Source organism: Rhinoderma darwinii, chromosome 8, assembly GCF_050947455.1.
Source record: "Rhinoderma darwinii isolate aRhiDar2 chromosome 8, aRhiDar2.hap1, whole genome shotgun sequence".
Lineage (NCBI taxonomy): Eukaryota > Metazoa > Chordata > Amphibia > Anura > Rhinodermatidae > Rhinoderma > Rhinoderma darwinii.
In genome coordinates this window covers 35,583,287-35,611,281 of record NC_134694.1, presented here as the reverse complement: position 1 = coordinate 35,611,281, position 27,995 = coordinate 35,583,287, and the positions used below count along the sequence as shown (strand labels likewise).

Genomic DNA, 27,995 nt, shown 5'->3' with positions numbered 1-27,995 from the left:
TAATGATTTGATATTTGATATTTTTATTTGTTTTTGTTTATTACTACGCTATGTTGTACGGAGACCGTCACATTATAATAACACCATACACTGTGTGTCACACACACACACACAGTGCCCCCTGTAGATAGTACCCCCCATAAAGCCTCCTGTAGATAGTGCCCCCCATATAGTGCTCCCTGTAGATAGTGCCCCCACATAAAGCCCTCTGTAGACAGTGAGTGCCCCCATAGAGCCCCCTGTAGACCGTGCCCCACACATATACTGTCCCCTATAGAGCCTCATGTAGATACTGCCCCATAGAGCCCCTGTAGATAGCGCCCCCATAGAGCCCCCTGAAGATAGTGCCCTACATATATCCCCTTGTAGATAGTGCCCTAAATATAGCCCCCTGTAGTTAGTGCCCTACCCATAGCCCCCTGTAGATAGTGCCCCACATATAGCCCCCCTGTAGATAGTGCCCCACATGTAGCCCCCTGTAGATAGTGCCCCACATATAGCCCCCCTGCAGATAGTTCCCCACATATAGCCCTCCTGTAGATAATGCCCCACATATAGCCCCCTGTAGATAGTACCCCACATAGTACCATACACATACACGACCTGTAGATAGAGCCCCCCCCCCCGTAGATAATGGCACTCACACTTTTAAGAGAAAAAAAAAATGTTGCTCACTCACCTGATTCCCATTCCTGTGCCGTGCTCTTGCAATGCAGGCCAGCTCTTTTCTGAGCCGGTCTGCTGGGGCTGAACGATGCAAGCGGTGCGATGACGTCATCCTGCTGCTTGCTAGTTTAAAGGCGCTGAATGGCAGGGCAAGTCATTCTGGCCTGCCAATCATCGCCTTTCAACGATGCAAGCGGCGAAATGATGTCATCGAAAGACACTAAATATCAGGGCACGCAACGTGCCCGGCCATTCAGCGCTTATAAAGCGCTTATGCATGTGATTGTATCGCATTCTATAGACGCAGATACAATTATAGTGCAGGAGGGTGTGGCGGCAGTTGGTATCAGTGGCACCAGTGCCCCCTCGGAGAGGCAGCAGGCCACCGCCTGAGGCGAGATACTTATCTCACCTCATGGATCGTGTGGCCCTGTGTAGGGGGTGCAGTTTCTTAAATGAAACTTTTGTCACAGAATTGAGTAATTGCAAGCACAGTTCAGATAGAACTAGCTTTAAATCCCAGTAATAGTCTCACTCAGATTTTTAGACTAACATCATTTTATGCAAAATGTTCAGCTAAAATGTGAGTCTATGCAGTATCTTTACCTGCGTATATTTTAGAACTTCTTCCTTCTCCTTCTGTTCCTTTTTGATGACTGCTCTATACCTGATTCTTAGGGTTTGTTGAAATGGCTTATTTTGAGCCGCTTTTCGGGCTGTAAACCTTCCGAAAAATGGCTGAAAATATGAAAGCTGAATGCCTCCAAACATCTAGCCATCGATTTCAGTGGGAAAAACAGCATTTCGTTACGACGGGGCGTTTTTTTTACACGGCTGTTTGAAAAACAGCGGAAAAAAAAATGCCCTGTAAAAAGAAGTGCATGTCACTTCTTGAGCCGTTTTTCATTGGGTCAATAGAAAAACAGCTCCAAAAACGGCCATAAAAATTGCATCAAAAAACGCTTGATGCTTTAAAAACGGCTGAAAATCGGAAGATGTTTTTCCTTGAAAACAGCTCCGTATTTTACAGATGTTTTTTGTTTAGCATGTGAACATACCCTTACTGTGTCTTTGCAGCATCTTTCTCCTCTGTCCCCCCACAGTACAGGCCTTCACTCTTCAGCAGAGGGTGCCTAATCTTACACATGTTCTAGGAGCCGCATTGACGTTTCCTTGTGTCGATTAAGGATTACAAAAAAAAAAAACAGAACTTATTTACAGTTCTATTTGTATTTCAATGTTCAGTTTTATATCAATTACATTTTATAAAATGGACAATCCACCTTAAATTGTAAAATATTTGATTTGTGTTTTTAATATTAGGACATTTTGCATTTGCTCATGTAATCTGTTCTTGTTTCTGGCAGTTTATAATTATGTGGCCGTTATTTACACAAGGTGATCTTTTATTTTTTTCCTCTTATCCAGAGAATACAGTGAAGGAATGTCTAAGTCTATTATAATAACTTTTAATGGTCCAGTGTTCCTCTTGCTCTCTGCCTCCCTTCCCCCTCCAGGTCCCGCACTACGTGGTCAGTTGGTTCCTGACAACTTCTATTACAATGATGCTGTCGACTCTGCTTAAAATTCTCACACACAGTCTGTTTAACATGCAGCGTGCAGACCTCAGACATTCATTTTTAATAAGGTACATAGCACTTCAGGCTTTCAAAGCGTAGAAAAAAATCCCATTCCTTGCTGCAGAGGTGTTCATAATGTTTAAGTTTCAGTGCGAAGGAAATCTGTTTTGCCGAGTTAATAAAAACCCACAAGCAAAATCTCTGCTCATTGTGGATGTATTACCCAGAATCCCTTTCAGTTAATACATTTTTAACATTGTTATGCATTAGTGAGAGAGAGAGATACAGCAGTAAAGTGTTTACCTCTTGCTGCCTTTAAGTAAATGGCAGTTTAGAAAATTCCACACTCTTAACATTAACATCTTTGCTCTTGGCAGTGTTGGGGTCAAAAGCCTTGTGCTTTAAATACATTCTGTAACCTGGTTTACATAGAGCAGGACACGTGCATGGAATGCTCTTCATTTCCAGATATGCCCACCCTGGTACCATCATCTTTTTAACTAGAACATATAAGGTATATAATTCTATAAATGGGTACAGAATGGGCATAAAAAGTATTTGCTTAATTGCAGGTTTTCTTGTCCAAACAGCTTCCCTATAAGAACAAGACATGTTCTTCCATCCAGAGAAGATATCTGAATGACCCCCAACCCCACAGAGGAAATCCTGCACATGCCACTCATATAAAATGTATAATAAGATTTATATAATAAAATGTATTCTGTGTGGAGGTAATGGCCATGAACACCTACTACAACCGGGGAGGAATGCAGCCATTTGTTGATGGGATTGTCTGGCCTTCGGTCTAATTTATTGCTGTCACATACTGTTGTGTAAGAAATACAAAAGAAAAAATACAAAAGAAAAAATGCAAAGCGCACAATAGTGCATGAACCAAAAGAGATATAGGTCTGTTGAAGGTAACAATATATGCTCACCTTATGGAGTTATGCTAGGAGCATAACATCCATAGTTGCATGTAATAAATCCTTGATAGCAGTGACAGCTATAATTCAGGTGCAGCCAGGGATCCAATTCGAGGTCTGTGAAACAGGCTCGATGTTTCAATAGCAATAGGGAATAGGTAGAAAAAAAGGAATTTCCCTCTGGCGCATCCTCAGTTGGAAATAATTATTTGCATTCAAAAGAGGTGATGCAGGCTAAAACTATCTTTATTCAGGTACAATTACGACAAAAAAAGTTTCGAGATCGTACTGATCTCTTCCTCAGGTAGTGTACGAGTGTTTAACAGTGGATATCAGTCTCTGTTTTATAACACAGATGAGTAATTAACAAGGAAACAACTACCGGGTCAAATTGGCAGGTCAAACAACAGTTCAAAAGAAAGGTATGTATAAATAATTTGTTTTTCTATTAAAATACCAAACCAATTTAAAAATAATTTGTTTATACCTTATATGTTACATAGAATTATTTTGTTTGATTTTGCTTTGGTCTTGTATTTGTCCAAAGGTTCAAATATATTAATATACTATAAGGCCCTGTTCACACGGAGTTTCTTGACGAGTTCTTTGGGGCAGAAAAATAAAAAACTCCTGCAAAAAACTCTGTGTGAACACAGCCCAATAAGAAACGATATCAATGATTAAAAGGAGACAGTACCACCTGTTATTTTAAAAGAGATACAATAAATATATTTTATAACAGCTAAAATAATGTAAAATGGTAGAAATGTAATAACAATATTAATTTTAAAAAAATGTAAATTAACGAAGCATCACTTATAATATGAAAAAGATGAAATAATTCATTTTTAATGCGATTGAACAACTGTATAGTGAAAAGATATCATCATTTTTTATTTGATCATATCATAGTACTGTATTTTTATTATCATAATTCGTTGACAGTAATACGCTATTTTGTATTTATTATGAATATTCGTTCGATGTATAGAAGAAACCACTTGCCGTTAATGCGCTATTGTATAATTATGAAATGAATAGTCATATAGCTACAAAAAATCATCTTATTAAAGGTTTTATTATAAATAAATATAATTAAATAAAAGTTTAGTTATAAATATATGACTATCTCCATTTTTTCGTTCAATCCTTCTGGAACTAATGTTTTTAATTTATAGATCCAGAAGTTCTCTCTATTGCATAAAGTCGCAAATCTGTTGGTGTTGGACGCTGAAATTTGTTCAATGGGAGTAATTGTGAAGCAATCAAAATTGTCACTATGTGCTAACATACAGTGTCTAGAGATACTAGGTAGCATAAACTTGTTCTTGCAATTGTACCTATGTTTATTAACACGGCAGTGTAATTGTTGTGTAGTTCTGCCCACATATTGTAAGCCACATTGGCAGTTTATCAGATATAACATATTGTGACTGACAGTTTAAGTGCTTATCAATTTTATATATATTTTTTGTTTGATTTGATGTGAACGTATCAGTTTCAGTAATCATATTACAACATAGGCATCTTATTCTCCTACATTTCGAACTGCCTTTTTTGGTATGTTTGACAATAGTGGTTACTTTGGTTTCATTCTTATGATCAGGAAAAATTACTCTGCTAGGTGCAAGTATATTTTTGATGGTTTTTGCTCTTCTAAAAGTAATTAACGGTTTTAATGGTAAATTGTGTTTTAAAATTGGGTCTTTTTGCAAATGGCTCCAGAACATACCTTATAGCCAATACATGCGTATCAGGAAAAACTGTACATCAAATACAGACTTTAACATACAAAGCCGTATTATTTATAAACGTTTTAGAGAGAAAAATTATCCCTGTACTCTTCTATCCGATGCATATAAAAAAACAAAAGACCTAAAAAAACTGAATTGTGTTAAAATAGCTGAGCCAAAAAAAGCATTATTAAGTAAAGAAAAAACCAATAAATTTTCGTTCAATTTTATTACAAAATACAATAGTCAACACAAAAAAATTAGGGACATCATGTGCAAACATTGGCACATCTTGCAAAAAGACCCAATTTTAAAACACAATTTACCATTAAAACCGTTAATTACTTTTAGAAGAGCAAAAACCATCAAAAATATACTTGCACCTAGCAGAGTAATTTTTCCTGATCATAAGACTGAAACCGAAGTAACCACTATTGTCAAACATACCAAAAAAGGCAGTTCGAAATGTGGGAGAATAAGATGCCTATGTTGTAATATGATTACTGAAACTGATACGTTCACATCAAATCAAACAAAAAATATATATAAAATTGATAAGCACTTAAACTGTCAGTCACAATATGTTATATATCTGATAAACTGCCAATGTGGCTTACAATATGTGGGCAGAACTACACAACAATTACACTGCCGTGTTAATAAACATAGGTTCAATTGTAAGAACAAGTTTATGCTACCTAGTATCTCTAGACACTGTATGTTAGCACATAGTGACAATTTTGGTTGTTTCACAATTACTCACATTGAACAAATTTCAGCGTCCAACACCAACAGATTTGCGACTTTATGCAATAGAGAGAACTTCTGGATCTATAAATTAAAAACATTAGTTCCAGAAGGATTGAACGAAAAAATGGAGATAGTCATATAGTTATAACTAAACTTTTATTTAATTATATTTATTTATAATAAAACCTTTAATAAGATGATTTTTTGTAGCTATATGACTATTCATTTCATAATTATACAATAGCGCATTAACGGCAAGTGGTTTCTTCTATACATCGAACGAATATTCATAATAAATACAAAATAGCGTATTACTGTCAACGAATTATGATAATAAAAATACAGTACTATGATATGATCAAATAAAAAATGATGATATCTTTTCACTATACAGTTGTTCAATCGCATTAAAAATGAATTATTTCATCTTTTTCATATTATAAGTGATGCTTCGTTATTTAAAAAAAAAAATACTTAATATTGTTATTACATTTCTACCATTTTACATTATTTTAGCTGTTTATGTAATTTTAAAATATATTTATTGTATCTCTTTTAAAATAACAGGTGGTACTGTCTCCTTTTAATCATTGATATTGTTTCTTATTGGGCTGTGTTCACACAGAGTTTTTTGCAGGAGTTTTTTTTTTTTCTGCCCCAAAGAACTCGTCAAGAAACTCCGTGTGAACAGGGCCTTATAGTATATTAATATATTTGAACCTTTGGACAAATACAAGACCAAAGCAAAATAAAACAAAATAATTCTATGTAACATATAAGGTATAAACAAATTATTTTTAAATTGATTTGGTATTTTAATAGAAAAACAAATTATTTATACATACCTTTCTTTTGAACTGTTGTTTGACCTGCCAATTTGACCCGGTAGTTGTTTCCTTGTTAATTACTCATCCGTGTTATAAAACAGAGACTGATATCCACTGTTAAGCACTCGTACACTACCTGAGGAAGAGATCAGTACGATCTCGAAACTTTTTTTGTCGTAATTGTACCTGAATAAAGATCGTTTTAGCCTGAATCACCTCTTTTGAATGCAAATAATTATTTCCAACTGAGGATGCGCCAGAGGGAAATTCCTTTTTTTCTACCTATTCCCTATTGATACTGTTGTGTAAGGCTCTTATCTTGAACCAGTGGACACTGGTGCTCTATACTCTGTAGTGGGGCCAGGCAGTGGATGCCCAATCAAAGTACAACGTGCCATATACTAGTCCTTCTCAATGAATTAGAATATTATCAAAAAGTTTATTTATTTCAGTAATTCAATTCAAAAAGTGAAACTCATATTATATAGATTCATTACACACAGAGTGATTTATTTCCAGCATTTTTTTCTTTTAACCCCTTCCCTCTTTAGCCACTTTTGACCTTCCTGACAGAGCCTCATTTTTCAAATCTGACATGTGTCACTTTATGTGGTAATAACTCCGGAATGCTTTCACCTTTCCAAGCGATTCTGAGATTGTTTTCTTGTGACACATTGGACTTTATGTTACTGGCAAAATTTGCTCGATATGTTCAGTATTTAATTGTGAAAAACACCAAAAATTAGCGAAAAATTGCAAAAATTAGCATTTTTCTCAATTTAAATGTATCTGCTTGTAAGACAGGCAGTTATACCACACAAAATTGTTGCTAACTAACATCCCGCATATGTCTACTTTAGATTGGCATCGTTTTTTGAACATCCTTTTATTTTTCTATGACCTCACAAGGCTTAGAACTTTAGCAGCAATTTCTCACATTTTCAAGAAAATTTCAAAAGGCTATTTTTACAGGGGCCAGTTCAGTTGTGAAGTGGTTTTGAGGGCCTTATATATTAGAAACCCCAAAAAAGTCACCCCATTTTAAAAACTTCACCCCTCAAAGTATTCAAAACAGCATTTAGAAAATGTCTTAACCCTTTACACATGTCACAGGAATTAAAGCAAAGTAGAGGTGAAATTTACAAATTTCATATTTTTCTGCAGAAATACATTTTTAATACAATTTTTTTTATAACACAGAAGGTTTTACCAGAGAAATGCAACTCAATATTTGTTGCCCAGTTTCTGCAGTTTTAGGAAATCGCAGTTTTAGGAAATATCCCACATGTGTCCGTAGCGTGCTACTGGACTGAAGCACCGGCCTCAGAAGCAAAGGAACACCTAGTGGATTTTGGGGCCTTATTTTTGTTAGAATATATTTTAGGCACCATGTCAGGTTTGAAGGGCTCTTGTGGTGCCAAAACAGTCAAAATCCCCCAAAAGTGACCCCATCTGGGAAACTAGACACCTCAAGGAAATTATCTAGGGGTGTAGTGAGCATTTTGACCGCACAGGGTTTTTACAGAAATTATTGGAAGTAGGCCGTGAAAATTAAAATCAACATTTCTTCAAAGAAAATGTAGGTTTAGCGATTTTTTTTCTCATTTCCACAAGGACTAAAGGAGAAAAAGCACCGCAAAATTTGTAAAGCAATTTCTCCCGAGTAAAACAATACCTCACATGTGGTAATAAACGGTTGTTTGGAGACACGGCGTGGCTGAGAAGGGAAAGAGAACTATTTGGTTTTTGGAGTTCACATTTAGCAGGAATGGTTTGCGGAGGCCATGTCACATTTACAAAGCCCCTGAGGTGACAAAACAGTGGAAACCCCAAACAAGTGACCCCATTTTGGAAACTATACCCCTTGAGGAAATTATCTAGGGGTATAGTGAGCATTTTGACCCCACAGGTTTTTTGCAGAAATTTTTGCAAGTAGGCTGTGAAAATGAAAATCTACATTTTTTCAAATAAAATGTAGGTTTAGCTAATTTTTTTTCATTTCCACAAGGACTAAAGGAGAAAAATCACCATAAAATTTGTAAAGAAATTTCTCCCGAGTAAAACAGTACCCCACATGTGGTAATAAACGGCTGTTTGGACACACGGCGAGGCTGAGAAGGGAAAGAGCGCCATTTGGCTTTTGGAACTCAAATTTAGCAGGAATGGTTTGCGGAGGCCATGTCACATTTACAAAGCCCCTGAGGGGACAAAACAGTGGAAACCCCCCACAAGTGACCCCATTTTGGAAACAACACCCATTGAGGAAATTATCTAGGGGTATAGTGAGCGATTTGACACCACAGTTTTTTTGCAGAAATTATTGGAAGTAGGCCCTGAAAATAATAATCTACATTTTTTCAAAGAAAATGTAGGTTTAGCTAATTTTTTCTCATTTCCAGAAGGACTAAAGGAGAAAAAGCACCACAAAATTTGTAAAGCAATTTCTCCCGAGTAAAACAATACCCCACATGTGGTAATAAACGGCTGTTTGGACACACGGCAGGGCTTAGAAGGGAAAGAGCACTATTTGACTTTTTGAGATCACATTTAGCAGGAATGATTTGCGGAGGCCAGGTCACATTTGCAAAGCCCCTGAGGGGACAAAACAATGAAAACGCCCAAAAAGGGACTCCATTTAGGAAACTACACCTCTTGAGGAATGCATCTAGGGGTGTAGTGAGCATTTTGACCCCACAGATGTTTCATAGAATTTATTAGAATTAGGCAGCGAAAATAAAAACAGTCCTTTTTCTTCAATAAGACGTAGCTTTAGCGCAAATTTTTTCATTTTCTCAACAAATAAAGGAAAAAAAGAACCCAACATTTGTAAAGCTATTTCTCCCGAGTACGGCAATACCCCATATGTGGTCATAAACTGCTGTTTGGGCAAACCGCAGGGCTCAGATGGGAAGGACCGCCATTTGGAGTGCAGATGTTGCTGGATTGGTTTCTGGGCACCTGTGGGCCCAAAACAGTGGAAACCCCCCAGAAGTGACCCCATTTTGTAAACTACACCCCTCAATGCATTTACCAAGGGGTGTAGTAAGCATTTTAACCCTGCAGGTGTTTTGTAGAAATTAGTGTGCGCTCAATGTTGCAGAGTGAAAATGGGATTTTTTTCCATAGATATGCCAATATGTGGTGCCCGGCTTGTGCCACCATAACAAGACAGCTCTCTAATTATTATGCGGTGTTTCCCGGTTTTAGAAACACCCTACATGTGGCCCTAATCTTTTGTCTGGACATATGACAGGGCTCAGAAGTGAAGAGTACCATGCGGAGTGGAGGCCTAATTTGGCGATTTACAAAGTATTGGTTCACAACTGCAGAGGCTCAGATGTGAAATAATAAAAAGAAACCCCTGATAAGTGACCCCATTATGGAACTGCACCCCTCAAGGCATTTATTAAGGGGTGTAGTGAGCATTTTCACCCCACAGGTCTTTTCCATAAATGAATGCGCTGCGGATGGTGCAAATTAAAAATTTATATTTTTCCCTAGATATGCCATTCAGTGGCAAATATGTCATGCCAAGCTTATGACACTGGAGACACACACCCCAAAAATTGTTAAAAGGGTTCTCACGGGTATGACGGTGCCATATATGTGGAAGGAAACTGCTGTTTGGGGACGCTGTAGGGTTCAGGGCCGAGGGAGCACCATTTGGCTTTTGGAGAGCGGATTTTGCTTGGTACTATATTTGTTTGAGTATTGCTGGTGTTTTATAATGTGGGGGTACATGTAAGTGGGGCGGAGTATATAAGGGGCATAGTCAGGTGGTATAAAAAAATAAAAATAATCCATAGATGTGTGTTACGCTGTGAAGCAATCCTTTCTGCACAGGCCGGTGTCGCACTGATAAATGGTGTCATTTCTTATCCCCCTTTTGGTCCACACTCCGCGCCTTTGTAGTTTGGGGAATTTTGCTGGGAAAGTATTATCCTGGTATAATACGGGCACCGACGCTTCCAGCGGATATGATTGGGCCCTCCCCTTCCTGGTTCCCTAATTTTAGGTCCTTGATAAATCGCCTCTTGAAACAGAAGAAATGTTCCCCTCGGGCACAACTGCATATTTTTTTATTTCCTGACTTATTGGAGCCATAACTGATTTTATTGTTCATAGACGTAGCGGTATGAGGGCTGGTTTGTTGCGGGACGAGCTGTAGTTATTATTGGTACCATTTTGGGGTACATGCAACTTTTTGATCACCTTTTATCCTATTTTTTGGGATGCTAGGTAAACAAAAAAACGCAATTCTGGCACAGCTTTTTTTGTTTTTTTTTTATACAGAGTTCACCACGCATTATAAACTACATGTTAACTTTATTCTGCGGGTCAGTACGATTCCGGCGATACCTAATTTATAGAACTTTTTTATGTTTTACAACTTTTTGCACAATAAAATTACTTTTGTAAAAAGAATGTATTTTTTCTGTCGCCAAGTTGTGAGAACCATAACGTTTTAATTTTTTTGTCGACGGAGTTGTATGAGGGCTTGTTTTTTGCGGGACGAGCTATAGTTTTTATAGGTACCATTTTTGGATACGTGCGACTTTTTGATCACTTTTTATTGTAATATTTGTAGGGCAAAGTGACCAAAAAACAGAAACTCTGGTAACGTTTTTTACGGGTTTTTTTTACGCTGTTCACCGCGTGCAATAAATAATATAATATTTTGATACCTCCGGTCGTTACGGTCGTGGCGATACCAAATACATATGGTTTATTATTATTTTTCAATAATAAAGGACTTGATAAGAGTAAAAGGGGGATTGTGTGTTATTTGATTACTTGAAACTTTTATTGTTTTCAAACTTTTATTTTTTGCACTTTTTTTTACACTTTTTTATACTTTTTTTACACTTTTTCTCAAGTCCCACTAGGGGACTTGAAGGTCCAACGGTCAGATTTTTTTTTTTCTAATACATTGCACTACCTATGTAGTGCAATGTATTAGATCTGTCAGTCATTCACTGACAGCAAGCCGTTTAGGCTTCGCCTCCCGGCGGGGCCTAAATCGGCTTCCGTAATGGCAGAGCAGGAGACCATTGTGTCTCCTGTTGCCATAACAGCAGTCGCCAGTCCCGATTGCCTGTCAGGGCTGGCGATCTGCTTGTAACCGCTACGATGCAGCAATCGCTTTCGATTGCTGCATCGAAGGGGTTAATGGCAGGGATCGGAGCTAGCTCCGGTTCCTGCCGTTACAGGTGGATGTCAGCTGTACAGTACAGCTGACCTCCACCGCTGATGACGCCGGATCAGCTCCTGACCCGGCGCCATCTTGCCGGCAGCTACGGAAGCCGATCAGGCTCCGCCGCCGGGCGGATCTTGACCGGCTTCGGTGCTAGGCAGACCGGGAGGCCAGTATTAGGCCTCCGGTTGCCATTGCAGCCACCGGAACCCCGGCAATTTCATTGCTGGGGCTCCGATGAGCTGCAAACACCTTAAGTGCAGCGATCGCGTTTGAGCGCTGCACTTAAGGGGTTAATGGCGGGGATCGAAGCTAATTTCGGTCCCCGCCGTTACAGTCGGATGTCAGCTGTAAGATACAGCTGAGATCCGACGATGATAGCACCGACTCAGCTTCTGAGCCGGTGCCAAACGTTTGACGTACATGTACGGCATTTTGCGGGAAGTCAATGCTTTCCATGACGTACATGTACGTCAAATGTCGGGAAGGGGTTAATGTTGAAGATTATGGTTAACATCATGAAAACCCAAAATTTTGTGTCTCAAAAAATAAGAATATTATATAAGCCCAATTTAAAAAATTATTTTTAATACCGAAATATTGGCCTACTGAAAAGTATGTATAGTATATGCCCTCAATACTTGGTCGGGGCTCCTTTTGGATGAATTACTGCATCAATGCGGCGTGGCATGGAGGTGATCAGCCTGTGGCACTGCTGAGGTGTTATGGAAGCCCAGGTTGCTTTGATAGCGGCCTTCAGCTCATCTGCATTGTTGGGTCTGGTGTCTCTCATCTTCCTTTTGACAATACCCCATAGATTCTCTATGGGGTTTAGGCCAGGCGAGTTTGCTGGCCAACAAAGCGCAGTGATACTGTGGTTATTAAACCAGGTATCGTTACTTTTGGCAGGTGCCAAGTCCTGCTGGAAAATGAAATCAACATCTTCATAAAGCTTGTCAGCAGAGGGAAGCACGAAGTGCTCTAAAATTTCCTGGTAGACGGCTGCATTGACTCTGGACTTGATATAACACAGTGAACCAACCTGCTGTCTCTGGTGCCAATGATAATGGTTAATACCCTGTACCTGTAACGGCCGCGGTCGCCAGTACACGCGGCCGTCCTGCCACGCAGTGACCACTAGAGTACGCGCGCGAGCTCGTTCTCGGCCTTAAAGGGCCAGCGCACGCACATGTAAAGAATTAACTAAATATCCCCAGATCACCCTGGACTATAAAAAGGATCCTGCCCATTCACTCCTTGCCTCAGCGTTGTTTGTATGCCTATGTTAATCTTGCAAATGGTCCCTTAGTCGTACCTCGTTCCCAGTGTTCCCGTGACCTGCTACCTCTATCCTGTGCTGAATTTGTTCCTGCGCCCCTTCGGGTGTTGGAGTGGTGTTTTGCCATCTGCTACGCCTGCTGTCGTACACCACGTCTGGTGTTATCTGCCATGCCTGGTACCTCCTGCCATTGTTTTGCATCACTTGTCGTGAAAGTACCCTCTGTGCCTAAGCCTCTGCTACTGTCTGGACTATTGCAGGTACCCTTGTGCTTGGACTTGGTATAGACTTGGTACACTGTTGTTTGGCGAGCTGCTACTCCGCTACGGTGGTGTGGCCTAGTGGGTCCATATACCCACAGATCGTGATAGTACCTTGTTGATATCCTGTCGTTCCTGCTTATTGTTATTTTCATGTTTACCTGGATTGTTTCACTATTTTATGATTTGTGACCCCACTCAGGGCCGCACCTGCCATGAGGCGAGGAGAGTCTACTGCCTCAGGCAGCGCCACCTAGCTAAAAAGTGGGGGGGACAGCATTTTACGCTCTGACACTTATGTCTTAATCCCAGGGATGGGGGCAGCATCATAGGGGGATGTCCGCCGTGGGTGGAGGCAGGGCAAGGCAGCACTTATTTAGCAGACACACAGCAGGATAGGTGCACGTCTGCTAGAGCACTCCTCTTGTCTGATGCTGCACGCAGCATGCACTGCCAGAGAGGAGCAGGTCAGCGAGAGGAGCAGGAGCAGGAGCAGGTCAGCGAGAGGAGCAGGTCAGCCTGTGGTTTACAAAGTGAGGCTGACAGAGCGCCACTTACTGTATTCAGCCTCCTGTCCCCACTAATTTAATGGTAGGTTCTGAGCAACTGACTGACTGTAGAGGGCTCTATGAGGGGGAAAATTTCCCCCCCATCGAGCCCTCAGCAGTCAGTTAGACGCTTAAACAGCCCCCCATTGCAGTATAATAACTACTGAGGGCTCAATGAGGGGGGATTATTCTCCCCCACAGAGCCCTGTGCTGTCAGCAAGATTCTTAGACCCGCCCTTGCAGTATAAACCTCCCCCCTACCATTGGCCGATCACTTTTAAATTAGTGGGGGCAGGAAGCTGAGCGCAAGATAATCCTTCCCCATAGAGCCCTCAGCAGTCAGATGCTCCAAAGCCCCCTTGCAGAAGGGGGAGGGGTGTCTGACTGCTTCAACAGTAACTAAACTTTTAAAAAAACTTCTGAGATGTCATAGTGACATGTCAGAAGTTTTGATTGGTGGGGGTCCGGGCACTGAGACCCCCACTGATCGCTAAAACGAAGTGGCAGAAGTGCTCAGTGAGCGCTGTGCTGCTTAGTTTCTGATCGGCTTTCCTAAGAAAGCCGGGCAGTTGGTGTACGGGCTCACAGACTTTCTATTGTGCCCGTAAACCGCTCCGAGAAAAGCTAATCAGAAACTAAGCAGCTCAGAGATCACCCGAGTACTCCTGCCGCTTCGTTTAGCAATCAGTGGGGTTCTCAGTGCTCTGACCCCGACAGATCAAAACTTTTGACAAGTCACTATTGACATCTCAGAAGTTTTTTAACCCCTTCGGGACTGAGCCATTTTTTTATTTTCGTTTTTCACTCCCCACATTCCAAGAACCATAACATTTTTATTTTTCCGTCAGAGTGGTGTGAGGGCTCATTTTTTGCAGGAGAAGTTGTAGTTTTTAGTGATAAAATTTATAGTTCCATATAATGTACTGGGAAACTGAAAAAAAATTCTCTGCGGGCTGAAGTTGGAAAAAAACTGCGATTAATCAATAGTTTTTTGGGTTTCGTTTTTACGGCTTTCACCGTGCGATAAAAACTACAACTTATCTTTATTTTGTGGCTCAATAAGATTATGGTGATACCAAATTTATATAGTTTTTTTTTAGATTTTACTACTTTTTTTGATAAAAAACTTTTTGTTAAAAAAAAATGCTTGGTATCGCCACATTCTGAGAGCCATAACTTTTTTATTTTTTCACCGATTGAGCGTTGTGAGGACTTATTTTTTGCAGGACTAGCTGTAGTTTTTATCGGTACCATTTTTTGGTATTTAGAACTTTTTATGAAACATTTTTTAAGAGCTAAGTTGACCAAAACACAGCGATTTTGGCGTTTTTTACGGCATTCATTGTGCACATTAAATAATGCTATATTGCAATACTTCAGACTTTTATGGACGCAGCGATACCAATTTTGTTTTACTTTTTTTTTTTTTTTACATTACTTTAGGGGGGAAATGGGAAAAGGTTTTTTTGTTAACTCAGCCAGCATCCATTAATAAGGCACTAATAAAGTATTTAAAAAAACACAGATATAAGAAAACATTTTTTCTTGAAATAAAAACTCCCTCATGCAACCCTCTTTCAAAACGTAGATCATCGAAGTAGTCCAACAAATCTACGACTTAGGCTTCGTTCACATCTGCGCCAGGGCTCCGTTCAGATGTTCCGTCGGAGCTTTCCTTCTTGGGAACCCATGAACGGAACCTTGACTGAAACAAATGCAAACCATAGGTGCAAATAGTTTATGTTTGTCTCCATTGTGCAAGGGCTCCGTCGTTTTGACTGAATGAAGCGCAGTTGACCATGCTATTGATTCCGTCACAACGGAATCCTTTAACAACGGAGACAAATGGAAACCATTTGCACCAGATCCGTCACCATTTAAATCAATGGTGATGGAAACCTATGGTTTCCGTTTGTTTCAGTCAGGGTTCCGTTGATGGAAAGCTCCAACGGAACGCCTGAACGGAGCCCTGAAGCAGATGTGAACAAAACCTAGGTCCAAACGGTCCAGCAGTACCTACCAAGAAAAAGAAAAGTTAGCAGTATGAATTATTATTATTTTTTTTTACATATTTTAATTTTTGGGGTTTCAATTTACATGTGCGAATGATCCAATAGAGGTTGGCTACTTGGATTTCTTATGATTTTTCTGCGGATGGGGGGGGCGCCATTTCAATTTTCGTCTCAGGCAGCAGAAAAGCTAGAATCGGCCCTGACTGCACCTTGTGTGTATTGCTGACCTTCTAAGTTTACTGACCTTGGCTTGTTTGACTTATTTTATAGTTAATGCCTAATGGTGCTGTGTTTGGCGGCTTAATCGCTCCGTTTCAACACCAAATATGTTTTTTGCTATTTCCTTTGAAGCTGCACCCTGAGGAGGAAAAATGTGATATACAGCAAATATTTAGCCTCCATCTTGTAACACAAGATGAATACTGTGTTATTGAGTTGCATTATTGCTGAGCTAGTCATATACTTTGTGATAGTTATGATCCTTGAAATTCCTTTCCCTGTGCAAATATTCTCTTTGAAGAAATGCTGTGAAGACAGACCTATTGTTGTAAAAGAGGTTTCATCAGATGTATTACCATACTTCTTTTGCTGATACTTTATAATGTTTAAATTGTTGTGGTTGGTCAGTACATGAGTCATCAAGGGTTGGCCCTCAAAATTGTGATTGGGTTGCAAAGTAATTCAGTTGTGGTGTTATTTATGTTGTATTGTTGAATAATCCTCCATTTAGAGCAGAACTCTTCTGAACTCCCTGTGTGCGCACACTTGAAGCAGTCTAAAATGTCTTTGCATGATACACTTATGTGATGTCGGAGAAAATGACACAACACAGCCAACTGATTATTTTTGACCCGGCTAGGCAACTACGAGACTCCCATTGCTACTGACAATTACTCGATTACGTTTTACCAAGGTTACCCATAAAATCAATCACCAGATAACTAACATGAACTTAAGGTCAGGAGCACACACACAGTTTTAATTCAGATTTTGTAGTAGTTTTTAGCTCTGCATTTTGAGTCAAACACAGGTGTGGACACAAAAGAATGGAGATACATCAGTCTTTTCTTTATACCTTTTCTACCTTGTGGATCCATTTCTGGCTTTGGCTCTAACAACTGAGCCAAAAACGGCATCAAAACTGTTTTTGTGATCCAGGCCAAAATCCTGTTTTTGTGATCCTGGCCAAATTCACTTCAATGGGAGAATACTATGAAGTGAATTTGGCCAGGATCACAAAAACAGGATTTTGGCTCAAAATAGCCAATCAATTTTTAGGAACTGGAAAACCTCTTTAAAGATGCTCTGTCACCAGTTCCTAACTGCCCTATCTCCTACCTAATCTAATATGCGCTTTAATAACAGTTTTTTTGAAGTTTTTCTTTAAATATTTTTGACCAAGTTATGATCATTTTTAGTTTTATGCTAATTTGTTCTAAATGCCCAACTGGGCAATTTATTTTACTTTTCACCCAGTGGGCGTTGTAAAGAAAAGTGTATGACGCTGACCAATCAGCGTCATACACTTCTCTTCATTCATGCCCAGCTTGTTTAACAGCACAGCATGATCTCGCGATATCACACTGTGACGTGACTTCCACCCGCAGATCCTTCACCGGAATGACGGACGAGTCAACAGACATCGCCTCCAGCCGTGCCAGGACGTTTATCCGAATCTCCAGTCGGTGGAGGCAATGTCTGTCCAGTCTTCCATGGCTCCGGTAAAGGACCTATGGGCCTATGGGAGGAAGTCCCGTCAGAGCGTGATCTGGCGAGATCACGCTGTGCTATTTAACAAGCTGGGCATGAATGAAGGTAAGTGTATGACACTGATTGGTCAGCATCAAACACTTTTCTTTACAACGCCCACTTGGTGAAAAGTTACAAAAAAAGCGCCCAGTAGAACAAATTAGCATAAAACGAAAAATAATAATAACTTGGTGAAAAATAAACGTTTTAAAAAAAAACAAAAAACAACTCTTGTTATCTATATTAAAGCGCCTATTAGATTAGGTAGCAGATAGTGCAGTTATGAACTGGAGACAGAGCCTCTTTAAGTGTGTTTCCTATGTTGCTATGCAGATGACATTGGTGGAAATGAAGAAGTGTTTGAGCCTTCAAAGAACTTGGATTTAAGAATACGGACCTGCCACCCAACTTTTGTTCAATGCATTAGTCTGTCTTTTCGGTTTCATCCTTTAAACCTTCTTGGCTAAGCACATCTTCAAAATGTAATGATTTTCTTACTTGTCTTTCCCTAGGTACGCAGTTGGAATTGCTTACAAGTCTGCTCCTAGGAATGAATGGATTGGAAAGAACACTTCTTCTTGGGTTTTCTCTAGATGTAATAACAATTTCCTTGTTAGGTACAATAATAAAGAAGTTCTTTTAGATGTTCACCCTCAGCTGAAACGTTTGGGTGTCCTCCTAGATTATGACAATAACACACTTTCTTTCTACGATCCGGCTAATTCCCTTCACCTGCACACGTCTGAGATCTCATTCATTCTGCCTGTTTATCCTACTTTTACATTATGGAACAAGTCTCTGCTAATCCTCTCAGGGCTCCCGGCTCCAGATTTCATGGACACATTTGTGGTTCCTCAGCCGGAGTGTATCTGTAGACCACAAGAATCACCATATGTATCTGGACTCAAAGCTTGCCAGTGAAGAGACCAACATGACCTGCTCCATGGGCTTTAAATAGAAGTTTACGATAGTGGACACCTGTATTCTGCAGTGGATGGTCTGTCATAAAACAAGGGAGAATACAGGGAGTTTTACAAGACAAACCCCTTTTCGTGAGCTACTAGTTGATATCATAGATCAGGTTGGGAAATGCAGGTAACCATAGCTAGCTTTAGTCAACTTGAATTAAATTAATTATTATTTTTTTGCGTATTAAGATATGCTAAGCAGTCAACATGCACTGTCCATCAATGACTATGTCCACTTTATTGACTGAAAATGTCTTCCTGCACAAGGTATATTATATGGACATTATTCTTAAGAGAAACACTTTTTCTGACTGTGTATATATAAATATTGCAGGGTTGCATCGCAAGTGAAATAACTGCCTCCCCTTTTATGTTCTATTATTTAAAAGCTATGCCCATGCAAATGTCCTTGATTTAGAATGTGTAGATGGAAATCAACATTGAACTTTTTGGGGGCTTTACTATAGCTTTTGCTGCCTAGGGAAATTCAAAATTTTATTCATACAAACCAAAAACATGTTGACTTCTGATGATTCTTAGAAATAAATCTATGCAGAAAAAGCTTGATTTCTGCAGACAACACATTGTACCTCCCTGTCTTTGAAAGATAACTAAAAAAAAGTATCAGTTACAATACTATACAGTCATAAAATTAGTTTAGTGAGAATACAGAAGTTACACTGAGATGTGTTCACTTGAGCAAAGCAATGATAATAGTAATTACAATCATCTTCATTCTCGAAATAGAAAATTGACGTATAAGAAAAAAGAAAAAGTGGGAATTTTGAAATGCAGAGTAATACATGAAAATTGTCTGATAGATTATATTGATGTACTGTAATCATTGTAATCAAATTAAATGAATACGGGGAAGGCTCCGATCCTGTCTATTGGGTCAAGGTTATATATGTAATTGTGTGCAATACATAAATCTACTGTATAAAAAAACAAAAACATAGCAGTCTAAGCTTTTTAGTTTAAACCAAAAAGAAGGAAACTAAACAGCAGTCAGGTCTATCTTATCACTTACATAAATCGTGATCCTTGCACTTGGGAACCAAAACATCATACACAAGCCTATATTATTTCTCTCAATGCTTATAAAATAAAATATCAAGCAATATAGCAAAAAATAGAATGACTTTATTAACTATTTTTCAAACAGTTGTACAAAAATAATATGCAATAGATTTGCACACAAACAGGACAGTGTGATATTTAAGGCAGGACAAGAAGTGATGGTTTTTACATAGTCACTAATACAGTTGTATATATACTGTAATATAATATCCAACATCAAGTATACATTGTATCTGCAAAATTGCCAAAGAAATAATACGAAATGGTGTACTAAAGAAATATGCTGAATACTCAAGCTCAATACAAGAGTCAACCTCACCCACCTGGGGTGACGACGCCAGGTGTGAAACGCGCATTGGGGTGCTGGACAGTGTGAAGGCAGTTATTAGGGCATATGGTGGGTGAGGTTGACTCTTGTATCGAGCTTCTGTATTCAGCAGATACAGTGTAAGATTTTTAGCTTGTGGGTTTTTTAATGACCTGCCTACTTTGTTGAAATCTACCATTTACACTGTAGAATGTTCATTTGATCCCTTGCTGATTTTGTAAGTTTGCCCACTGTCAAAGACATGAACAGTTTAGAATTTTTAGGCTAGGTTAATTTTACCAGTGAGAGATAGATTATATATAAAAAAAAAAAGAAAATCACATAGTCAAAATTATATATATTTATTTGCATTGTGCACAGAGAAATAAGTATTTGATCCCCGACCAACCATTAAAAGTTCAGCCTCCTCCCGACCAGTTACACGCTCCAAATCAACTTGGTGCCTGCATTAAAGACAGCTGTCTTAAATGGTCACCTGTATAAAAGACTCCTGTCCACAGACTCAATTAATCAGTCTGACTCTAACCTCTACAACATGTTCAAGACCAAAGAGCTTTCTAAGGATGTCAGGGACAAGATCATAGACCTGCACAAGGCTGGAATGGGCTACAAAACCATAAGTAAGACGCTGGGTGAAAAGGAGACAACTGTTGGTGCAATAGTAAGAAAATGGAAGACATACAAAATGACTGTCAATCGACATCGATCTGGGGCTCCATGCAAAATCTCACCTCGTGGGGTATCCTTGATCCTGAGGAAGGTGAGAACTCAGCCGAAAACTACACGGGGGGAACTTGTTAATGATCTCAAGGCAGCTGGGACCACAGTCACCAAGAAAACCATTGGTAACACATTACGCCGTAATGGATTAATATCCTGCATTGCCCACAAGGTCCCCCTGCTCAAGAAGGCACATGTACAGGCGCGTCTGAAGTTTGCAAATGAACATCTGGATGATTCTGAGAGTGATTGGGAGATGGTGCTGTGGTCAGATGAGACTAAAATTGAGCTCTTTGGCATTAACTCAACTCGCCGTGTTTGGAGGAAGAGAAATGCTGCCTATGACCCAAAGAACACCTTCCCCACTGTCAAGCATGGAGGTGGAAACATTATGTTTTGGGGGTGTTTCTCTGCTAAGGGCACAGGACTACTTCACCGCATCAAAGGGAGAATGGATGGAGCCATGTACCGTAAAATCTTGAGTGACAACCAAGGAGGTTCGTGGCTGGGTCTTCCAGCACGACAATGACCCAAAACATACAGCCAAGGCAACAAAGGAGTGGCCCAAAAAGAAGCACATTAAGGCCATGGAGAGGCCTAGCCAGTCTCCAGACCTTAATCCCATCAAAAACTTATGGAGGGAGCTGAAGATCCGAGTTGCCAAGCGACAGCCTCGAAATCTTAATGATTTACAGATGATCTGCAAAGAGGAGTGGGCCAAAATTCCATCTAACATGTGTGCAAACCTCATCATCAACTACAAAAAACGTCTGACTGCTGTGCTTGCCAACAAGGGTTTTGCAACCAAGTATTAGGTCTTGTTTACCAAAGGGATCAAATACTTATTTCTCTGTGCACAATGCAAATAAATATATATTATTTTGACAATGTGATTTTCTTTTTTTTTTTTTTATATAATCTATCTCTCACTGGTAAAATTAACCTAGCCGAAAAATTCTACACTGTTCATGTCTTTGACAGTGGGCAAACTTACAAAATCAGCAAGGGATCAAATACTTATTTCCTTCACTGTACGTATGTAGCATAGATGAAGTTGTCATTTATCTTTTATTGGGTTTCATCATTTGAGTTAGGGTAACTCAATAGGCTTACCTGCAGTCAGAGGTGTAACTTGAAGCTCCTGGGCCCCAATGCAAAACCTGTAAGGGTACATTCACATGCGGCAGATTTTTTTGCTAAAATTTCTGGAACTGTTTATTTTTATCTGAATGGGTCTTTTAGAAATTCACGTGCATGCTGCAGGAACAACCTACATGTGAATGCGCTGCAAGTGAATATAATCTTACCATGTGTAATTTATAATTCTGGTGTCTTCCAGGGTACGACTGCTACCGCTGCACCCCCTAATAGTTACACCCCTGCCTGCAGTCCTGTGTAAAACCACAGGTTTTATTGTGATAGCATGATGAGTTGTGCCAAATGGCTTGTGTCAGGTACATGTATGCAACTAAATTGCCTAGAACTGTATAATGAAGAGAATGGAAGGATCACCAGTTTAATAAAGAGGCATGAGCTGTACAAATCGATTTAGGCTACATTCCTAGTGCCCAGAGCAGCTCCATGCCTAAACACACCATGGATTGGGAGTCACAGCCATTGATTTTATTTGTTTATTGTAAGATGCCCATTTCATTATTTGGAGTAGAAATGGAAACCAAAGGTTCACACCACAATATCACACAGTTCAGGCCTCATGCAGACAGCGCAGATTCTGTATGGTGGCACATAGTGTTACATGACACCATGTGCCACGTTTCAATTCTTCATTGGGTGCCATATGTTCAAAGCTATCCTCAATTAGAATCAATGCTTCTGTATGGAATATGACAACAAAAAGCTCTGTATGACATCTTTACTGTACCTGTGTCTCTAATTTCATATGGATTCATACAGAGCTTTTTTCTGTTGGAAGTACCTTTTTGGGGGCACTATTATGGCTAGTCACAAAATGACTGTGTGCATTAGGTCTTACTCTGATGGTTATGATAAAGGAATGGATTGCATAGAACCTATTGCTATATAGTTCACAAATCATACTGAAATACAGATTAAATGGTACTTACTATTCTGCCACTGATGTGTCCCATCCATATGCTAATACCTGCTGAAAAAAAAGAAAAATGACTTCCATCATTCCGTCTCTCATTTTATCATACCCAAGTGTTAGTAAAGATGCAACAAAGAAATAAGCATAATGTCTTGTTCACACAGTGAATATTTGCCACAGATTTCGCAACTACGGGAAACAAAAAATAAATAAAACTTACTCAGAATGCCCTCCTCCTTCCTGCAGTTCGGCCCCCTGGGAAGACGTTGCATCGCAAGTGACCGCTGAGGCGGTGGTCACATGGGATGGTACGTCATCCCATGAGGCCGGCCTGAATGACGTCAGAGGGTTGGCCTCCTGGGATGACGCTACATCCCATGTGACCGCCTCTGCAGCCAATCACAGGAACTGGACCAGACTGCACAGGAGAAATGTGTCGCCATAAAAACGGCCTACATAAGTATGAGCGGCTCTTACAGCTGCTTTCCGCAGCGGAATTTCCATCCGAAAAAACGCACCACAATCTAGTGTGGTTTTCGGGTGGCATGTACTGCGAGTTCCAGGTCGGATATGCTGCGTGATGTTTACTCAGTGTAACCGTCCCATGGCAACCCGGCCTTACACTGAGCATGGTGCCCCAAGACAGAACATTGGATCTCACATTATTGCAGTTCTACTTGCATAGTAAAAATAATGGAACATTTCTATAAAACATTTCTGATAAAGAAAGTTATTATGTCCTCTAAAACTGTGGGGGTTAAAATAAAATGTCACTGGCTAAATCCCTTTTTATGACCCCAGTTATTTCATACTGCAGTATATGTACAGTATATCTACTACTATGTCACTTAAATTACTATATAAAAATATATGTAAAAAAATAAACTTTGTATTATATATTTATTCCAAAACCTATATAAATGTTAAATATAATTGACCCCCATGAAAACGGCAAAGGGGAATATGTTTTTATTGGAAAATCTTCAAGGTGAAAGGATGAGGAAATAGTCAGATTTCTATAAATAAACTTTGTGCAATAGTATTTGTTGTCTCTTTTATTTTCGTATTCCTGGTTTACACAAATTGACTTTTTTTATTATTGTTTCTTTTATTATGCCATCTGAATCGCCCAGCCAGTAGGTGCAGGATATGAGGTCATACAATACAGCCTACTTGAAACAACTAGACAGCATATGCATTCATATACTCAAACCCAGGGACTTTTATTCCCATCAAAACTTTACAGCAGCTTGGCTCCATATTCAAAGATTTGGGCTATCAAATTTGTGACCCCAATAAATGCAGCCAGATGCTACACTGTGCCATCCTAGCTAGAAAGACTATGGAAAAATTTAAGAAAAAAAAAATAACTACATTCTAGGACATATCCAGCACATGGATAGAAAAAAACTTATATAAATTTATTCAGTGAGACACCATTTCCCAGGCTATTACCTAAAGTGATAATAATATAACCGTTAAAAACCACCTGGCCAGGTAATACAATACAAAACAGTTGCAATGTATAAGAATATGCATATACATGTATGTACCCCAATATATATGCACAAAAAATGGACCCAAAAATAATGTAAAATATTAAAGGTTGTAGGCCATACAAGATGAATAAATTAGAAATATCCGCATTTCGCAATAGTAATGGTAGAATATTCATGAAACCCAATCATTGGCCGATATCCTCCTTTGGCTTGTCTAGATGCCGTTCATGCCACTTGAGAGAAATATACGGCCTCCAAAATATTAAGGTGCAGTTCATGCAAAATAAGCCATGGCTTCAAATTATACTGATCTGTTGATGACTTTATGTATTTATGGGGCCCCATATCCTTTCCCGGTATGTCTATGCTCCTCCTGTCAGGGAAATATTAGGTGTTCACCAGCCGATGTGCCTTGGGTATACCGTAAGCCTTTCTTCTCAGCGTCCTTTTAGGCAGATGGCAATATAATTTCCGGATAGAGAAAATACATTGGATCCCAACTGTAGTTTATGCCCTGGATTTGTGGCAGGCATCCCGGGTTGCAGACGTCTAGGTAGCAGGTAAACCCGCGTGGTATAGCACACATCCACGCTGGGTTGACGCACGGCGTGATGACATCACTCACGTCCGCGCTGCTAAGCTGATTGGTCAAAGTGTTTCATCCCATCTAGGGCTTCCTCAGAGACACTGCATCTATTTGCATCTACGCTTTATATGATACCTCAATTAAAGGCGCAATACCCCTTTTGCACATACACATCATTTTTTCAATCAAAAGACCAGACAAATATTGCTATTACCAGTAGTTACAGTCACAAATTCCTACTGACTGTTTAATAGAACATAGAATCACTTATAATTTATTATTAGCTATAAACCCTACCGAGATCGTAGACAGGTGCACCCCCCACCCAAAAAAAAGGGGGTAGCAAAGCAAGGAAAAATATCAATGTTCCATCTCCAGAATCTAGTACTCATAACCTGTAATATTATATTTTTCAAGAAATTCATCAAGGCCCTTCTTGAACTTGCTCAAGAAATCAACCATCACAACATAATGTGGCAGAGAGCTCCATAGTCTCACTGCTCTTACAGTAAGAAATCCCCACCTGTGATGATGGTAAAACCTTTCTTCCCCTAGTTGACGAGGATGCCTTCTTGTCCTTATTACAGGCCTAGGTGTAAAAAGATCATTAGAAAGATCTCTGTACCGTCAAATTTTATATTTGTACATTATAATTAGATCGCTCCTACGCTGTCTTTTTTCTAAACTGAATAGTCGAGTTTGATAACCCTTCTTGGTATTGCAATCCACCAATTCCCTTTATTACCTGGGTCGCCCTTCTTTGCACCCATTGTAGTTCAGCTAGTTCTAGTGAAGTGAGGGGGCATGGTTATATCGGGAGAACTAGTGATTTCACTGCTCATCTCCAATTTCGGTCTCTATTGATTTTGTTGTAAATCATACACAGTAAGGGTCCTTGTACTATAGCCAATATCGGCCATAGAAATGAGTGCCGATCAAAGCTTGTTGATCGGTGCTCCTTTCACATGGAGCTATGATCAATAATGTATGGGGACGAGTAATCGTTACAATGATCGCTCATCCCCATATATTTCTATGTCGGCAGCACGTCTGGGAGATGTGTTGCCGACAACGATGATATTTCTTGCTGCATAAAGCTATGTTCACACAGGGCGGATACTCTGCGTAAAAGCATTCATCGATAAATAATCTAGACTTTTTTAAATGCTGACATAGTATCTGCCATCACCACCTCTTGGGGTAGGGAATTCCATAGCTTGACTACTCTAAGGCCTCATGCACACGACCGTAGCCATGTGCACGTCCGTGATTTTCAGGTCGGCCTGCAGCGGAGTGTCACCCGCGAGCCGTCCGCAAATTGCATGGCACATGGCCGCGTCCATTATTTCCTATGAGCCTGGACCGCAGAACACGGCTGTAATAAGACATGCCCGTTCTTTCTGCGGTCCGGGCTCCTTTGCCCACCTTTGACCCCTCTCTAGTTCTCCTATATCCTTTTTACAATGTGGACCCCAAAACTGAATTCCATATTAATAAGGAATCAATTAATTAAATATGCACACTGGCCCTTTAAGGCCGGGAACCAGCGAGCGCGCGTCCCCTCACAGACATTCCTGGACAGAGCGGCCCGATCCGTTGACATCTCTAGAAAAGGCGACGTCGGCCAGAGGAGGGTCTGCTGTCGCGGCCGTCAGCAGGTAAGGGAAGGCGGCGGTCCGCAACAGCGGCCATTACAGGTTCATTCCACATCAAACTGACCAAGATCTTTATCAATAAAGACATTTTATTTGTGACAACGGTGAGTGCCTCGATTTCCTTATTTCTACTATCAATATTCAACGTGCTGTTCTTTCGGTGAGCACCCTGTGGGCAAAATTGTAAGAGCTGATTCAATAATATATGCCGAAAAAGATCTCTATTCAGGTATAACATAGTGTCTGCATTTGGCCAGTCCCAGCCCTTTCCTTCCTCTTTCTTTTTGCAATGGGGGCACAAACAGGGCCTAATGTCTATATGGGAACACAAAGTGAAGTTTTCTGCCATCTTTAGGCCGCCGTGAGTTCCCCCTCAAAGAGGATGTCATGATGCGGGGTGTGGACCCACTGGGCCGTACCGCGTAGCGGGATGGCAGCTGGCCAAACAGGTATGGTACAGAGTCTATAGTCCAGAAAGGGTACCTGAGGCAATGTAGACAGCAAGGCAGGCTCGGCTGGGACCAGGCGGCAGGCTCGGCTGGGACCAGGCGGCAGGCTCGGCTGGGACCAGGCGGCAGGCTCGGCTGGGACCAAGCGGCAGGTAGACGTCAGGCGTGGAGTAGCAGAACAGGCGTGGAAATGCAGCACAGCACGGCATTATACCAGGATAGTACTTGATAGCATGGGATAGAGGCTACAGGTACGGGGAACACTGGGAAGCTGGAAGACACTTAGGAGACCATTTGCAAGACAAACTTTGGGAAACAGCAACAACGCTCAGGCGAGGATCAGAAGGGTGGTGGCCTTCTCATAGTCCAGGAAATCATGTGAGTTGATGATGATGATTTTCATGCGCGCGCTTGCCCTTTGAGAGCTTGCCCTTTGAGAGCGGGCACGAGCGCGCCCGCGCGCACCCTCCGGGAGACAGTCTCGATGCCCAGAAGTGATCGCCGGCGCCTCACAGGGGGATGACGCAGCACAGCAGCAGGATGTCCATGGCCGCGGTCGTTGAGGGGTAAGTTAGAACAACGGACTGCGGCCATAGATGTTACAGAGGCCTACTAAGTATGTGTTTCGCCCATAGGCTCACATAAACATGGAGCCGGCCCTGTATTGAAAGCAACATTTAGACATTTTCTTAACCCTTTAGGCGTTTCAGAGTAATCAAAGTGGAGGTGAAATTTACAAAAATTTTTTTTTTTGCAGAAATACATTTTTAATCCATGTTTTTCTGTAAAAAAAATTCTGTCTTTTAGAGAAATACAACTAATAAGGTATACAATTAAAAAAAATACTACTAAAAATGTATTACCCAGATTCTGCAATTTCTTTTAAGTACAGCAATACCCCATATCTGGCCATAAATGGCTGTTTGAACACACGGCACGGCTCAGAAGGGAAGGAGAGCCATTTGACTTTTGGAGCTCAAATTTAGCTGCAATGGTTTGGGCAGGCCATGTCGCATTTGCAAAGCCCCAAAAGGGCCAAAACAGTGGAAAACGCCAGGACGTGACCCCATTTAGGAAACTACACTCCTCAAGGAAATTATCTAGGGGTATAGTGAGCA

General features: G+C 40.3%; 1 protein-coding gene across 1 annotated transcript in view; it reads left to right on the top strand.

The window, feature by feature from the left end:
* MID2 (midline 2) overlaps window positions 1-18,525 on the top strand; it is a 393,352-nt gene extending 374,827 nt beyond the window's left edge. Inside the window, exon 10 of the mRNA XM_075835586.1 lies at window positions 18,037-18,525. Coding sequence (XP_075691701.1) covers window positions 18,037-18,445 — 409 coding nt within the window. The 3' untranslated portion in view covers window positions 18,446-18,525. The remainder of the gene's footprint in view (window positions 1-18,036) is intronic.
* The last annotated feature ends 9,470 nt before the right edge of the window (window positions 18,526-27,995 follow it).